The sequence below is a fragment of the Poecilia mexicana genome, unplaced genomic scaffold (genome assembly GCF_051168715.1).
Source record: "Poecilia mexicana isolate PSO_F unplaced genomic scaffold, ASM5116871v1 scaffold_13, whole genome shotgun sequence".
Lineage (NCBI taxonomy): Eukaryota > Metazoa > Chordata > Actinopteri > Cyprinodontiformes > Poeciliidae > Poecilia > Poecilia mexicana.
The window spans coordinates 15,337,525-15,353,886 of NW_028263382.1; the positions used below are offsets into that span (position 1 = coordinate 15,337,525).

The following is a 16,362-nucleotide window of genomic DNA, read 5'->3' on the forward strand; positions in this document are numbered from 1 at the left end:
AAATACAATCGTTTTTACTATTTATTAAGCATTGGTACAATTCATTTAATATGCAAGCAATCGGAATTTTCATAAACAATTTAAGACATTCAAATATACTTAAATCGCCATTACCTTGTTCCCTGATTGACTGAACCTAAATGTAAGTTGCTTTTATGCATTTTTGTGCCTTGTTGTTAACCATTTCATTCATTGCTGTTAACCTCCTCAGTTTCTGTTACCATAGCTACTGTTACAAACATAAAATCACAGGATTTTAACGAAAATCCCGTGGTTTTAAACCAAAATAACTGCACCCAGGTCCCCTTTACAAAATATTATATATAAATATATTATAACTTTTTCTATTCGACAGGAAACGGATCATCAGCAAACAATTGTCACGAGGCAAACTCAGCCAATCAGAGTGAGCGACAATCGAACGTTGCGGTAATCCGGTTCAGACATGACAAGAGCGGCCGACGGAAGCTCAAGTCCGGGCTCGGTTTCTGGCCACAACTCCACTTTTTACCGCTTCACCCTCCAGCTGAGCGTATTGGTGGCTCTCTGTTTCAGGAAACAGATATGCGTTGCAAATATGCATCTTTAGATAAGACTCCAAGAGTTTCCTTGTGAGATTACCCTGTCGGTCTGTAGGTAGGGATGGTGTTACACCGGGCTCCATGAGCAGAAACTAGCCTAACGAGGCAGCACTACAGGCCGGGGTACAAGCAATTCGGTTGAGCCCAGAGGACGGAGGAAATTCAAATGCTCCCAGGTTTCCATTAACAACCCGGTTGCTTTTTCACAGTTTGTCTGCTCCAAACGGACTTATTATTTTTTTTCTGCTGAGAGAGGCCCACCCAGCTTTCACGGTGGAAACAAGAAGGAGAGCAAAGGTATATAAAGCAGTAAACCGTTGCTACCACTGGAGCTTGGTTTTCAACTCTTTCACACTCAGAATTTAATAAAAAATAAACATAGAAGCTGGAACAATCAATATGAACCTACATGTACATGCATGTAAAAAATCAGTCATTAATTTTTTCCCAGTAAAAATATTTAAGGTGATCCTTTTTTCCGTTCCTTTTAGCAGAAGACCATGTTTTCAATTCATGTTGTGTCTGCTCCTCAGATGAACGCTGTGCGCGGGGGCACAGTCACCTGGCGTCCCCAGCCATGGCAGGACGGGGACGGGGGAGGAGGGGAGCCTCTCTCAGACAGCGACTCAGAGGAGGAGGACTTCCCAGATGATAGCACCACCCCACTGGGGGACTACATTACCCATGGTGAGGAGGTCTCTGTCTTCGCCGGTCTGTCTCTCCTCCCATTCCTGCCTGTGTTCTAATTTCGGTCTCTTTCTGTGTTTTAGGGTTAAAGCAGCTCCTAGATGCTCAGCAGCTGTGTGATGTTACATTGCTTGTTGAAGGAAAAAAGTTCATGTGTCACAGGTGCAGTTGGGTAACATTGCTTTATAGTTCCGTGGGTTACTATAGCAACTAGGCATGCGTCAGTTACCTGTATCAAGATATCCTAAAAGCTGTGCTTTCAAAATTACAGAAATGTTAAATTCTTTTTAAAGTATTTTTAAAGAGTTCCATCAGCTGAGTGAATTATGGAGTACATAACACTCCCTAATTGTTGCTGCACACTGTCTGTCAGCTGGCTCAAAGAAGACTTTCCTTCGGAAATAAATTTTAGAAATATTTACAATCCTGAAAATCACACCCTCATGGTGACTGTCTGGTTCACATGACAAGATTTTAATGACGACCTTATCCTTCCAACAGTCTTAAGGACATTCTGATCATTGTGATGGTGCTAATAGGCCTGTCGCGATAAACGATAAATCAATTAATCGAACGATAAATTAAACCTATCGACCTCATTTTAATTATCGTCTTTATCGTCTCTTCCTGCCTTTTTTTCTTTCTGTTGATGACACTGAATAAAAAAGGCTCAACTCCGGTGCTCTCCACTTACCCTCCCTTCCTCATTTCCTTAGTCTAATGTCCAGCGCACATTACACGAGTTGTTGGCCGACTGTCGGCCTATTTTCAAAACCTGAGAGACACATTAGCCACAGAAATCCTAGGTATAATGGTTCGATCGGGTTCGTCGTGCCGTGTGTTGTCCAGCCACATGGGCACAAAATAACGGCTGCAAGTCCAATTAACTAATTTTAATATCAGGCATTAATCAATGCTTTACTAGAATCAGCGTAAAGTCCTGACTGAATGAAAATCATTATAACCTATTTAGTCACGTTAACGAAGAACAGCTGAAAACTTACCGGGTTTATCAACTGCGGTAGCAATTTGGCTTCAACTCCTTCCCTTGTCATTTCTATATTCTTTGCACGAAATAAATAAATATTAATGTTGTTTCCACATATCATCTCAGATGTCCGCTGGACTTCGGGTTGCGCCGTGTCAGCTGTTTGGGATTCCCCTCCATAATTTCCCCTCAGAAAGCAGGAGGAGAATCCGGCTTTCTGATTGGCTACCTGTCACATTCAGCGTTTAGCTCCCAGTCGGGGAAAACCCCTGATTTAGATCGGAGCGGCCACGACTATCACACCACACACTGCCGATCGCTAAGATCGGCCAACGATCTAAGATTGTCATAAGGGGAAAACGGGCAAAAAATTGTGTATTGTGAACTATTGCATTAGGTAGTTGGATGTGCCTGTTTTTCTATTTAAATCTAGACATTACTGAAGGGCAATACAGACTTCATAATCTGCACTCTTTTGGTTGAATGCACTATTTATTGTTTAGTTTTTATTCAAGTACGTTTTTCTGTTAATGGAGACTGAGAATCCATTTTATTTTTGTTTTTCGTTGTTTTGTTTTAGTTTATCAGTTCCAGTGTTACGTGTTACTTTGAAAATAAGGTGTATCTATCAGGAAATTGCATGTATTTTTGTCATTTCCATGAAATCAGTGTCAAAAGGTCTTGAAGCAATATTATCGTTTATCGCAATAATTATTTTAGACAATTAATTGTCCAGCAAAATTTGTTATCGTGACAGGCCTAGGTGCTAAAGATAATTTTAGGAGACGTTGCTTCTGTGTGTGGCGTTAAGAGTGATCTAGTCCGCTTGATCGGGACCACTCTGACTTCAAATTGGGGATATTCAACATGTTGAATTGTCTTGGTATCACAGCATGTGTGATGTTCTCTGAATGTAGCCAATCAGAAAGCGAGGTGACACAAACAGAAAAATGCATAGCAACAATTCCATTATGAATAATAACATGAATTAAAATCACAATATAAATTTAGAAAATCATTGAAATAACAAAATTCCGAGTGTAATAATCAATATTTTATCGTGTTTAGCAACAGTAGGAAAAGGTTGTTGCTTTTGTGATGTAAACGCATGAAATAATAAAAATTTTGTGGTTTATCATACCCTAGGAATCATAATAATCACCCACAACTGATGGGTTAATTAATGTAATAAGAAATAGTAATTACTAAGACCAAACAAAGCATATTGTTTGTGATGAATATGGACATGTCCTCTGTCCCTCTGCGTCTCAGAGTCCTGTTAGCAGCTGTGAGTCCATACTTCCGGGCAATGTTCACCAGCCCTCTGGTGGAGTCTCGCCTCAACGAGATCCGTCTGGAGGAAGTGACGCCGTCTGTCATGGAGACTGTCATCCAGTTTGTTTACACGGGTGAGGCCGGTCTCTCTCTGGAGACGGCCGAGGACTTGTTTGTGGCTGCCAACCGACTTCAGGTCATGCCCCTTCAGGACCTGTGCTCCAGGTAGGGTTGAACCTCTATGGTTCAGGTTTTTATGCTTTAGCTTTTGAAAGGGGTGCAGTATTATGTAAAATAGACTTTTTTTTAGCTCTATGTCATGCTATAATGATATGTTATTTCCACAAACACCTGGTGCAACTGCGAGTCTGCTGAGTTGATCATACATACTAGTTGTTAGTCCAACGCTCCTAAGAACAGTTGTAAACGGTAAAATTAGAAGCATTTTTGTGATAACTAGCTGAATCGGAGTGTCGGAAAGAGCAGAGGCTTCTTAAAGAGACAGAGGCCACATTTCAAATTGTCAAATTTCTTTTAAGTCATATTTGATATATACAGTATTTTATAACAACTGAAGGTAACATATACTTGATTGTGCTATAAAATGTCTGTGTGTCTGAAAAATACAAAATACCACCCCTTTTAATAAAATAATAATAATAATAATTAAATGGAGTTTTAACGCCATTGCAGTTATTTCACTTCTGTATTTTATTGGGGGTTTTGTTGGTGGGTCACTTAAAATTCCAGTAAAATATAAAAGGTGTGACCCTGACAAATAAGATTAAATTGTTGATTTGTCTTACCGGACTTAACTGTTCAGTCATTTGAGTCTGACCTAAATGTTTGGATCATGTATTTATTCATTTACAAATATATATGTGTAATTGGAGTCCATACAAACTTAGACTGCATAAGTGCGCCTTGCATTTCCACTATTATTAAGAGCGTAATGAATGTATGAATGGTATCAATGGAAAAAATAATGTAAAAAAAAAAAAAATCCATCGAAGGCTGAAGGCATTTTGTGTTGGTGTCATCCAGAGGTTTCACCATCCTCCTTTTAATCTCTCCAGGTTTCTGTTCGAGCACCTCTCAGTGGAGAACTGCCTCGGCATGTACTCGCTGGCTCGCTCGCATCACGACCAGCTGCTGCTGCGTGCCTCCCTGCGACTGGTTGCGCAGCACTTCCCCCGGGTGGCGCGGCAGAAGGACTTCCTGCTGCTCGACCACGGCACCCTGGGCAGCCTGCTGAGCTCTGACCGCCTTGGAGTGGACTCCGAAGCCGAGGTTTATGACGCGGCTCGGCGCTGGGCGGAGCACCAGCCTTTGGATCGCTACGCCTACATGCCGGCGCTGCTGCACCACCTGCGCCCGGGACTGCTGTCCCAGGAGGAGACCCGACGGCTGAGCCAGGAGCTGGGGCCCGCTGCAGCTGGAGAGGGCCTGGGGGGCCCTCTGAGACCAAGGGAAGGCATGTTTGAGAAAAAGATTGTCTGCGTGGATCTGACACCTCGGGAAGATGAGAACTTGGCTCTGAAGGAGTACACTGTGGACTGCTTTGACCCTCGGACAGGGAAGTGGGAGAAGTTAGCGGCGCTGTGTTCTCTGGTGAGCCCGGGGTGCACGGCGGTGGGGGACAGGTTGTTTGTAGCCGGGGGGATCCTCCGGACCGGCTCCGTCTCTGCCGCCGTGCACGAGTACGACGCCGTGTTGGACAGATGGATAGAAAGGCCTGCGATGGGCCAACCCCGAGCCATGCTGGGCCTACTGGGCTGCGGCGAGTCGCTCTACGCCTTGGGCGGCTGTAACCGCTCCGCCCTGCTGGACTCCAGTGAAGCACTGGACCTGACTTCACTGCAGTGGGGTCCCGGGCCGCGACTCCCGCTCCCTCTGCGAGCGTTTGCCTGCGCGGCTCTGCGTGGACGCCTCTACCTCCTGGGCGGGACCACGCTTGAACAGAACAGGGCGGTGGTGCACTCAGGTGTGCTCATTTATCACACCTTGACCGACTGCTGGACACGGGTAGCGCTGGACTCCGGCACCACATGCCTCGCTGGAGGCGTGGCGGTGAGAGGAGGGGTCTGCGCCATCGGAGGATACATGAGGGATACCACCAAGTTCCTGGATGGGAATTACACCAACCTGGAGACTTTAGATGCAACGGGTCGCGTCCTGTTCTTCAGAGAGGGGAGGGGGACAGGGGTGGAAAGGGAGGTGACAGGAGGAGGGGTGATGGTCAGCGCAGAGCAACGGGGGGTCGCCTGCGGTGGAAGTGACCGGGCTCCGAGTCCTGTCGTCTTCCCCGGTTTGCCGCGGCGGATAGCTGCAGGGGGCGTCGCTCGGTGGAAGAGGAGGATTTACGTGCTGGGCGGAGAAAACGGCTCGCGTTTCTACGACAGCGTGTACTGCTGGAAGCCTGGCTGGCGCAGCTGGGTGCAGAGGCGGGAAAAACTTCCCGGAGAGACTGGAGGGGTCAGTCAGTTCGGGTGTACCACTCTTAAATTCCCCAAAAAGCACATCCTGTCCAGACTGAGACTAGCCAAAGAAAACTGCAAGAAGCCCAACGACTAACTCGACAGAAAACCCCGGCAGAGGCAGCCTTTCTTTGGCTGCTTAATGATCTCATGCAATGTTGTTGTTTTAATTAATTTAAAGCAGAATATCTACTTTTCTACATGTGTGCAGCCACCATGCAGGCCTATAACAGATTAGATCCTGTAAAAGGGATTATCTCTGATAGTCAAAGAGGAGAGTTGGGCACCTGAATGTTTCCTAGTTCACCAATTATCAAAGGAAATAAATTCCTTTCAAAGAAGAAAATGTGACATTTTTGGCTTTTTGCTCTTGTTATATTTTTGAAGCTATTTAAAAATCAATAATGCTGTGAATTTTCTTTTTCTCATTGCGTTGTTTAGAAACTGAAATGTTTTATGATGTGTTAAAACTGATCTTACGTCCTATCTGGGCCTGTGATGTGCGGTGACACTGCAGTTAAGGGCTACACAAATAAACTTCATAGGAAAATATTACATTCAGCACATTTTCTTGCCCTTTGTTAATTCAGACAACATTCAGTTCAAGGGAGGGTTGTAAATAAATATTTGCATTGGTAGAGTTTGGGTGGGTATGATGTAAAACAGCTACATTTGGGCTTGCAATGAGTTTAGCATCCTTTAAAGCTGCAGTATGTAATTTTTGTATAAAATATTTATTTAAAATATTTAACATTGTCACTATGTCCTGACAGTATAAAATGAGGCAGATAATTTGTGAAAAATCAAGCTCCTCTGCATCCTCCCTGTGGTTCTACTGCCATTTGAAGAAATACGACGCTCTGTCAGAAATAACCAATCAGAGCCAGAAGGAGGGTCTTAGTGCTGTCAATCAGGCTCATGTACACTGCTTACACCATCCTTTGCTGTCTGCTACACTACTGCTCCAGTGCCCAAACTAGATAGCATGACCACTGATGAAGGTGGATAAACAGTTTTTTCTCTGGGATTAGCACATTGAGTACCACGTACACGAGATTTAAGATTTAACAAGGGCTGCAATCGTTTCTTTTCAAACCAGGTGGGTTTGAAATCATCCTTTGGAAACTGTAGTTTGTTTCCTCTGATAAGCTACTGAATATTTTTCCTCGTGAAATATTTAAGTGCAACAACACAGCAAATACCAAAGACACCAAGAAGTTGGACAAATGCAGTCATGCATTTTAAAAGCATAACACAAATATAACATCCACGGTCACAGGTATGGAAACTTTTCCCCAGCACTCTGTGTTCTTAGTAAGCATCTGGTCTACATAGTATTTATGATCCAAACAGCTTCTGGGTAGCTTTTGTTTAAAAGCAGTGGCATTATCCAATTAAAGGACCAGCCTACTTTTTGTAAAAACAAACTCTTGATGACTATAAGAGGAAATGGGCATTGAGGCAGGTCAATGTTGGTAAAATGGCTGTCAAAGCAAAAAAAAAAAAAAACGCCCATCTTTCACCTTTATTTTCTATCAATGGGCAACGGAAAGGAGCTGATGTGACATAAAAAGTTAAGAGAGCTATAAAAAGTATCCAAAAACAACAGATTGCCTGTTGACTTTTTTTTTATGGTTTGGTGTTAATAATTACTCTAATAAATAAGCTGCTGAATCTGCATATTACCCCATCTGATCAAAGTTCCCAGTTAAACTGACCAACCCGAACTGTCCTACCCAGCTTTTCCATTACATCAACGTGCCTGAAACCCAGCAGGCTTCACTTGAAGCTGCAGATGCTCTGAGAACTGAGAAAAGTTTCAGGTTTGACTAAAAGGAACGATGGCGGAACCCTCATCAGGAAAAGTCACCATCAACAATCCCGCCGACATTGCTGTCATCGCTGGATACTTCCTGATGGTCATCGGCGTTGGCGTTTGGGTGAGTTTCACAGACTTTGTGCCTGATAATTAAGAAGTTAGGGAAGAAATATATAAAGTGGGTATAAGCATGAAAACTCTTGACCACTCTGTGTGCTTCAGTCCATGCTTCGGACCAATCGTGGGACGGTGGGAGGATATTTCCTGGCAGGACGGTCCATGGCTTGGTGGTCGGTGAGTCTAGGAGGCAACAGGACCTTCGATCAAAAGTAATATGAGCTGGTTTGTTAGAAAAATAATGAAGAATTGCAGCACAGAGGTGCTGAGGGATGATTTTAGTGTAAGATGTCCAGTTTTGTGAGTCAAAAGGAGAACATCTCTAGGTTTCTTTATGAATGCTCATAATTGTTGTTTTTACCAAGTTCCACAAACTGATTTCCATTTTTGCTTTTTGTGTGAAATTTTCTTTCTTTCTTTCTTTCTTTTTTTTTTTACCACAGAAACTTCCTTGTATTTTGTTCAGGATAAGTTCTGTGAAAACAAAATTTGCGGTATTTCACACTGTTTATGAACACAGAATTGTTTGAAGTGTATCTCTGAATCAGTTTCCCAAAAGAAAAGATTCCGTTCCTACCTTTATCTTACTGCATTCCCATGAATCCTAGCGGTGCTGAGTTCGATTGTGTTGCAGGTTGGTGCGTCCCTGTTTGCCAGTAACATTGGGAGCGGTCACTTTGTGGGCCTGGCAGGAACCGGGGCAGCGGCGGGCATCGCTGTGGGAGGCTTCGAGTGGAACGTAAGCAAGCGTAGCTGAAAACATGCTGATGTTGCACGGCATGCAGATTAAAAAAAGTCCTCACACCTCTGAAATGTTTTCACATTTTGTCAATAAAACTCTTTGGCGTAATCTTTTTTTATCGGGATTTTGTGTGATTTACCGTCACAAAATAGTGCAGAACTGTTCATTGAAAAGGTGAAAAAAAAAAACAACTAACATATTGTGTTGGTTTTAACCATCATCATGCATGTGCGTGTGGATTTGTTTGCGTTCAGCATTGACAGGGACCTTTTATTTACAGAAAATATAGAAAGTCATGAATCATTCATTTATTGATACCCTACTTAGTTTTAATCCTAATAATCATCCGAGTTGAGTTGGGGTTGTGTGAGTTGGGGTTACATATGATTTTGTGCTTCATTATATCAGGCTCTGTTCATCGTGTTGCTGCTGGGCTGGCTGTTCGTACCCGTCTACCTCACAGCCGGGGTAAGACTTTCAGTCTGTGCTCTCAGTTGCTCAGAATGACCCCGCCGTTCACTGCTGTGATGGGCTGAAATTCCCCCATAGGTGATCACGATGCCTCAGTACCTGAAGAAGAGGTTCGGCGGGGCCAGGATCAGCCTCTACCTGTCCGTCATCTCTCTCCTCCTGTACATTTTCACCAAGATCTCAGTGAGTCAAGTTGTCCTGTGAGTAAAAACTCCACATGTTGCGCTGCTTACGCTGATCCATCTGTTTCTTCCCTCCAGGTGGATATGTTTTCTGGAGCTGTGTTTATCCAGCAGGCGTTAGGCTGGAATATTTATGTGTCTGTCATCGCGCTTCTGTTGATCACAGCCTTGTACACTATCACAGGTAATATGGTTTCAATTTATTTTTCCCCTAGAAGAGATGTGTGAAATCTTTCAGCAACATTATCCCACACTGCAAATTGATTCATATTATAATGTTATCACAAACATACTTGGAGTTTTGCTTTGATTCTTTTATGCATGTTTTAGGAATCCCTGAATCTCCAGTGGCAGCCTGTTGGAATCACATATGAGCTCATCATACAAACTACTATCGAGTCCAGCACTCTAACACTAAGAACGGTCATAAACCGCATAATGTAGAAGCATTATGATGACGGAAAGAGCAGGAGCTTCTTAAAGAGACAGAGGCAACTTTCAAGGCGTCAAATTGCGAAGTTATGTTTGGACTATTCAGCTTTTTTTTTTATAACATATGAATATAACATAGCTACTTGATTGTGCTATAAATATACCACCATACTTAATAGTGAAATTCATTAATTTTACTCATCACTCCCAAATAACTGGTTGGTATGATAACATACAATGGTTGTTATGGAAACGTAGCGACCCAGGGATGCCACCATTCGCTGCAGTTCTTTAATAATGAGCTTTGGAGATGTTTTGACCATTCTTACCATTCTGACATCTCTGGTTTTGTGAAAAGTTATTATTTATTGTTTCTGGGTTCATTTTTTTTTTTATCACCAATAAATAAATGTGCTCAAATTAAAGGGTGGATTTTTCAAAAATTTTCAGTGAATTTAAGTACCGTAAGTTTTATGGCTTTCTAAATGTAATTTAAATATAAAAAGGAACTGTGCATACTTCTTGCATTTTGTTGACCATCTGATAATAAACGGCTTCAACACTTTATCGTCTACATCTTTAAGTCTCTGTAATTTTCTAAAAATTTTTATCATGCATTGTTCCCAGGTGGCCTCGCAGCTCTAATGTACACAGACACTTTTCAGACGTTTGTCATCATTGCTGGGGCTTTCGTCCTCACCGGCTTCTGTGAGTAAAAATGTTCCAGGGTCTCATCTGTGTTCTTTCTGGTTTCTGTAAGTAAGAAGGTGAACACATTGTTCATAGTGTGGAAAATACATCCTGGTATAGAATGAAGACAAACACAGAAATGTTTGCAAAGTGGCGATCAACAGTTTGTTCTGATTAAGCAGATGATTCACACTTTCAGTTAGGACAGCCTGACACTGCAAGATAGCAACAACCACAGGAAGTCTGTAATCAAACTGACACCAAGATGGCTTCTCTGGGATTCTCTTCCCCCACCTGTCATCTTCAGCCTTTGGTGAAATCGGCGGCTACAGCGCCCTGCTTACCAAATACTACTCTGCCATTCCGAGTAACTTCTCCTCCCTGGACACCCAGCGCTATAACATCTCCTCCCAGTGCTACACCCCGAGACAGGACGCCTTCAGCTTGCTGAGGGACCCAACCGTGGGGGACCTTCCCTGGCCTGGTGTGGTGTTCGGCATGACGATAGGGGGGATCTGGTACTGGTGCTCTGATCAGGTGAGCAACACCATGTGAGCTGAACTGAAACAAACCAAGTCTCTTCGAACTCTATGTACACAACCAGAGATGGAAGGGAAAGGGAAATGAAGCACCCTGAGGGGTTTCATGCACTGCAGCACATTCTGCTGTTAAACATTTGTTGGATTTAAGATTTGGGCAAAGGGCAGTGAAATGTATTGGTTCAGGGATGAGCACTTAAGGGAAATTGGTCATGTGGAAAAAAAAACCTACATCCTCTGTTAGATCTTAGGTTTTGCAGATCAGAGTGGTTAAACTTTAAAGTAATCTGATCCTGAACAGGCTGTAAAATATAACCACAGAAAACTGTGGCAGCAAAAAAAGGCTGAAAAAGACAACTACTCTCCACCTTAGGAGGTTTGCCGTGATGTTTGGTTTTCAACAGAGGTAGTGCTGTGCATTCTGGATGAACGTCCATCTAATCTTGTGTCACATTCCCAAAAGTCTTGTGGTTCAATTTTGTCTCACCAAAGAACTGGCATGCAGCCTATGAAAAAATAACAGGCCCAAGATTTCCCCCAGTTTATTCTAAGCCTGGCGGGCCACCAGGCGTTACTTGGGCCCCCACCAAGCTAAGCATTGCTTATTTATTTTAGTTTTTTTTTATGTTTGCGTTTTTTTAAGACCTAATAGTCGTATTCAAGCATTAATCTTCCAATAACACATAATTATCAAGTGATATTTTCAAATTTCCTGTCGACTGTAAACATTTTTTAACTCAAAAACACAGCAGGCCACTGAATGAACGACTGCCCCAGTGGCCCTACCGCCGGCTTAGCAAGTTTTCTGGGGGAAACTGTGAGGAGAGACTTGAGAATTTATGTTCAGCATCTGATCTTAATGAGTTTTTTATTCATAAATACATTTTGGAAATTGTTTACCCCCTGTTTTCTCACTTTCCAGTAACAAAGCCATCAGTGGTTTCCATGCCTTTCTATGCTTGTTCTCGTCTCCAGGTGATTGTCCAGAGGTGCCTGGCAGCTCGTAGTCTCACCCATGTGAAGGCTGGCTGTATCGTGTGTGGCTACCTCAAACTGCTTCCCATGTTCCTCATGGTGTTCCCCGGCATGATCAGCAGGATCCTCTACCCAAGTAAGTTCCCAAAGCAAATGATCGTTAGACCCATAAAAACCTGTCTGAATGGATTCAGTCTATAAATTCTGACTCTAGACTAGTCCTTAAGGCTAGACTTTAGTTTTTGAGGGGATGACAAAATAAAAATGCTCCCAGTTAGGAGTTTTATTTTATCTGTACAGATAATCATAAGGTTTTATTATGAGGGGTTCCCACAATTGGCTTGTCTGAACAAACTCTTCATTGGTTTGACAACCATCTGACCAACAGGTGTCCATATACATGATGGAGTTCCTCAGGGCTCAGTTCTGGGCCGCTTTTGTTTTGAAAACAGTCTTAATTTAAATGTGCTTTGTCTTCTTGGAAGCAGTTCCAGAAAAACATGAGGCGCTGTTGGCACTCCTTGGTTTTAAGGCTGTTCTGGGTGATTTTAAGAAGTCATCACATGTCTGTAAATGTTTTACTTGAGGATTCTTTTTACTAACTTATTTATGATGGTGTTAAATTTACGTTAAGCTGCCAGTCTCTGCCAGGGTTCTCTTGTAAAAGAGATTTTTAATCTCAGGGGGATTTGCTTGGTGAAATAAAGGTTTACAGCCAGTGTCCCAGAAAATGTCTGAAGTTTGCTGATGAAACACATGACTTCAATCTCAGCTATAGACATAAAGCATAAAAGTGATCGTGTTTCTGTCTCTTTGCAGATGAGGTTGGCTGTGTGGTCCCAGAAATTTGTAAGGAGGTCTGTGGAACCGAAGTGGGCTGCTCTAACATAGCTTATCCTAAACTGGTGGTTACAGTCATGCCCAGTGGTAAGAATAAATACAGATTGGAAGTTTACATACACTAATCTTAAAATAAGTATTTGAACACCCTGCGACTTTGCAAGTTCTCCCACTTAGAAGTCATGGAGGGGTCTGAAATTTTCATAATCTAAAAAAGAATCAGGAAATCACAATGTATGATTTTTTATATATATATATTATTTGTGTGTTACTGCTGCAATTAAGTATTTGAACACCTGTGGAAATCAATGTTAATATTTGGCACAGTAGCCTTTGTTTGCAATCACAAAGGTCAATCGTTTCCTGTAGGTTTTCACCAGGTTTGCACACACTTCCACACAAATCTTCTCTAGATCAGCCAGGTTTCCGGGATATTTGAGTAGTTTCCCACACATCTACTGTCCAATTCAATTCATTATCTGACCCAAACTGTCACATGTAAAGCAACTAGTGAGGACGTTCAAGAACAATCCAGGAACCAGGAAGGCTTCAGCCTGAAGTGGAAACTGCTGGAACTCCAGCGTCACTGTCCAGGTTTAAGGCAATCCACAATAAAATTCAAGTGCAGCACTTGTTTTTAAAAAGTTGCACATGTTGAACATTCTTTAACGCGTCAGAAATGAGCAGGACCTTTATGCTCCAGTGACTGTGTTCAAACTTCAGGTTGGAAATTCTCATCAGGTTTTCGTTTTTAAGTTTCACGCTGAATGTTCATCTGTCTCTACTGTCCAGGTTTGCGAGGGCTGATGCTGGCTGTCATGCTGGCAGCTCTCATGTCTTCTTTGGCCTCCATCTTTAACAGCAGCAGCACTCTGTTCACCATGGACATCTGGACCCGCATTAGACCACAGGCCACTGAACGGGAGCTCATTGTTGTAGGCCGGTAAATGGATCATAATACAAACAACAGAAGCCCAGTTACAGTGCCTTGCAAAGATGTGCCTTTAAGTTTTCCACTTAGGGAACGCATACTGCTCTGTTTTGCTTAAGATTTGAGGTCATAGACTAACCAATTAGAGCATAATTTTGAACTTAAAAGTCAAGTCCATTTTATTCATACACCATACTTCAGCAGCAAAGCAAGACAAAGTGCTTAACACCCTAAAACATAGTACAGTAAGCAAATATGAAGCAGTAATAAACATTAAATTTTGTCAAATTACTTCATCAAAGTCATCAAGAAAATATACAGCAAATATATTGATTAATGTTCCTGTTGTTATGAATCAACTCTTACCACATGTGTTTTTAGCCTTGATTTAAAAGTGCCTCGTCTGTTTTGCAGTTATCTCAAAGTTTGTTTCAGAGAAGTGGAGAATAAAAACCTGAATGCTGCTTCTAAATGTTTCGTTTTGGGAATGCGGAGTAGACTGGAACCAGTAGACCTGAGTGGTCTGGAAGGTCCAACGATGCCCGGCTTTCAATGACGATACCAAAACTGAACTTTTTTTAAATGCAAAATGCTCACTGTGATGAAATCACTCTGCATGATGTGCAAGATGAAACATGGTGGTGGCAGCATCATGGGACAGGGAAACTGGCCAGAGTAAATGAAAAGGATCCAGATTCCTTGCAGCTGTAACTCAGTGGCTCTACAGAGGATTGACTTGAGGATGTGGTGTAACATTAAGGAACACAGACACATGAATGCACAAACTGTGAAAAAAAAAAACCCCTCTTGGTTATGAATACTATTGCAGGGCCCTATATCCATACAACTATATGCTGTTCCTCTGCTCTTCAGTGTCTGGGTTCTGTGTATCGTGGCCATCAGCATCTGCTGGATCCCCATTGTTCAGGCAGCGCAGAGCGGTCAGCTGTTTGACTACATCCAGTCAGTCTCCAGCTATCTGTCTCCACCCATTGCGTCCGTCTTCCTGCTGGCTGTTTTTGTCAAACGGGTCAATGAAACAGTACGAAAGGATACTCTGATATTAGTTTATTTTAGGTCATACCCTTTAAACGCAAACACAATGTTGGTTTTTCTCTCCCATGAACCTGCAGGGAGCTTTCTGGGGCCTGATTGGTGGTCTGGCGATGGGTCTGTGTCGGATGTTGCCCGAGTTCTGGTTTGGCACCGGCAGCTGTATTTTCCCCTCCCAATGCCCTTTCCTGGTGTGTGGCATCCACTACTTACACTTTGCCATCATCCTGTTTACCTGCACATCAGTGCTGGTGCTTCTGGTCAGCTTCTGCACAGAGCCCATTGAGGATAAACATGTAAGTGAGAGATTTAAAGGATGGGTCAGGCTGCAGAAAATGACTGGAGAGGTCAAAATCTTTTGTTTCTTTCAGCTCCATCGTCTGGTATTCAGTCTACGTCACTCTAAAGAGGAGAGGGAAGATCTGGACTGGGAGCAAGAAGAAAGAGCCAGAAGAGCCCGCAAAGAGGCAAAGGAGAGGATGAGAGCAAAGGCTAATGTAGATACAGGTGGGCAGTGAGGAAGTAACGCAAAGAAAGAAAAAAAAACCATCATCTACAAACATACATTCTTTCTTTTAGAAACTGAGCACGATAAAAAGTCTGGATTCTGTCGCCTGGTTGGTGGGTTCTGTGGACTCAGCGGAGACCAACAGGTTCAGGATGAGGAAGCAGCCGAGGATCCAGAGCCTCAGATGCCTGACATCAGTGAGAAAGCAGTGTGGAAGAACATTGTGGACTCCAACGCTCTGGTCATGATGGCTGTTGCAGTTTTTATGTGGGGATACTTTGCTTGACTGAATCATTTTGTTCGGAGCTGAAAATGTTGTAGCTACCGTGTGATCGCATCGGCTGCCGATGCGATTATTATTTACTGGAGTAAATATTCAAATAAAACATTGTCGCCATCTGCTGGCAGTGTTTTGTTATTGCACCAGAGTGAGCTCTTTGAAACTCTTGGAAGCAACGTCGGATGTTAAAAAATATACTTTACAAAAAAAATATGTAAATTGTCACTTCAGTCAATCAATCAATGAAATTTTCTTTGTATAGCACATTTCAGCAGCAAGGCATTTCAAGGTGCTTTACATAATTAAAAAACAAAATGAAAACAGCATGTGACATTGAATAAACAGTAAGAAAGAGATTTTTTGGGGGAAAAAAACAACAAAAACAAAAACATACTTTTGTTACGGAATTTAAGCGCCTGTCGTCGCCGGACTCCGCCGTCCGTTTAACACGGGTATTATCCAGGCCCCGTCCACCTATCACGCGAATTTTTGCGCCAGGACTTTGCCGTCCTACACGGATTTTTGTGCACTATTTTTACCTGTTAGAGTCTAGAATTTACAGGTTTTTTCTGTGCGCGCAATGACCCTCAATCACTCGCCAGTTTTACATAAATAGATAAGAAGTGAAGAGAAAAACATTAAAAACATCGAAGACATCAAAGACATTTTGCTGTCATGCTCTCCAACCCTGATTTAGCCTCGTTTGGTTCTGGGAATGCAGAGCAGGCCAGAACCAGAAGATCTGAGGGGTCTAGACGGTTGGTACAGCAATAAC

The 16,362-nt window shown here is 42.7% G+C and overlaps 2 protein-coding genes across 2 annotated transcripts; both read left to right on the forward strand.

Annotated features, from left to right (window-relative positions):
- The first annotated feature begins 403 nt into the window (after window positions 1-403).
- Window positions 404-6,574, forward strand: LOC106914187 (kelch-like protein 12). Its single transcript, XM_014980815.2, has 5 exons — window positions 404-878; window positions 1,115-1,268; window positions 1,352-1,430; window positions 3,529-3,756; window positions 4,608-6,574. Exons 2-5 carry the CDS (start codon window positions 1,115-1,117, stop codon window positions 6,103-6,105), a joined length of 1,959 nt encoding a protein of 652 aa, XP_014836301.2. The 5' UTR covers window positions 404-878; the 3' UTR covers window positions 6,106-6,574.
- A 138-nt stretch (window positions 6,575-6,712) lies between these two features.
- On the forward strand, window positions 6,713-15,704 carry slc5a2 (solute carrier family 5 member 2). Its single transcript, XM_014980813.2, has 15 exons — window positions 6,713-7,948; window positions 8,050-8,121; window positions 8,579-8,683; window positions 9,095-9,154; window positions 9,236-9,340; window positions 9,418-9,523; window positions 10,399-10,479; window positions 10,769-10,998; window positions 11,976-12,111; window positions 12,795-12,902; window positions 13,608-13,758; window positions 14,620-14,788; window positions 14,880-15,095; window positions 15,171-15,306; window positions 15,379-15,704. Exons 1-15 carry the CDS (start codon window positions 7,850-7,852, stop codon window positions 15,591-15,593), a joined length of 1,989 nt encoding a protein of 662 aa, XP_014836299.1. The 5' UTR covers window positions 6,713-7,849; the 3' UTR covers window positions 15,594-15,704.
- Window positions 15,705-16,362: the final 658 nt, after the last annotated feature.

Bases quoted from the DNA above. Each gene is read 5' to 3' on its own strand.
- LOC106914187 (XM_014980815.2), top strand. From the start codon at position 1,115: ATGAACGCTGTGCGCGGGGGCACAGTCACCTGGCGTCCCCAGCCATGG. The intron at 1,269-1,351 runs GTGAGGAGGTCT...TCTGTGTTTTAG, and splicing joins GGGGGACTACATTACCCATG to GGTTAAAGCAGCTCCTAGAT. The intron at 3,757-4,607 runs GTAGGGTTGAAC...TAATCTCTCCAG, and splicing joins CTTCAGGACCTGTGCTCCAG to GTTTCTGTTCGAGCACCTCT.
- slc5a2 (XM_014980813.2), top strand. From the start codon at position 7,850: ATGGCGGAACCCTCATCAGGAAAAGTCACCATCAACAATCCCGCCGAC. The intron at 10,480-10,768 runs GTGAGTAAAAAT...TGTCATCTTCAG, and splicing joins TTTCGTCCTCACCGGCTTCT to CCTTTGGTGAAATCGGCGGC. The intron at 12,903-13,607 runs GTAAGAATAAAT...TCTACTGTCCAG, and splicing joins GGTTACAGTCATGCCCAGTG to GTTTGCGAGGGCTGATGCTG.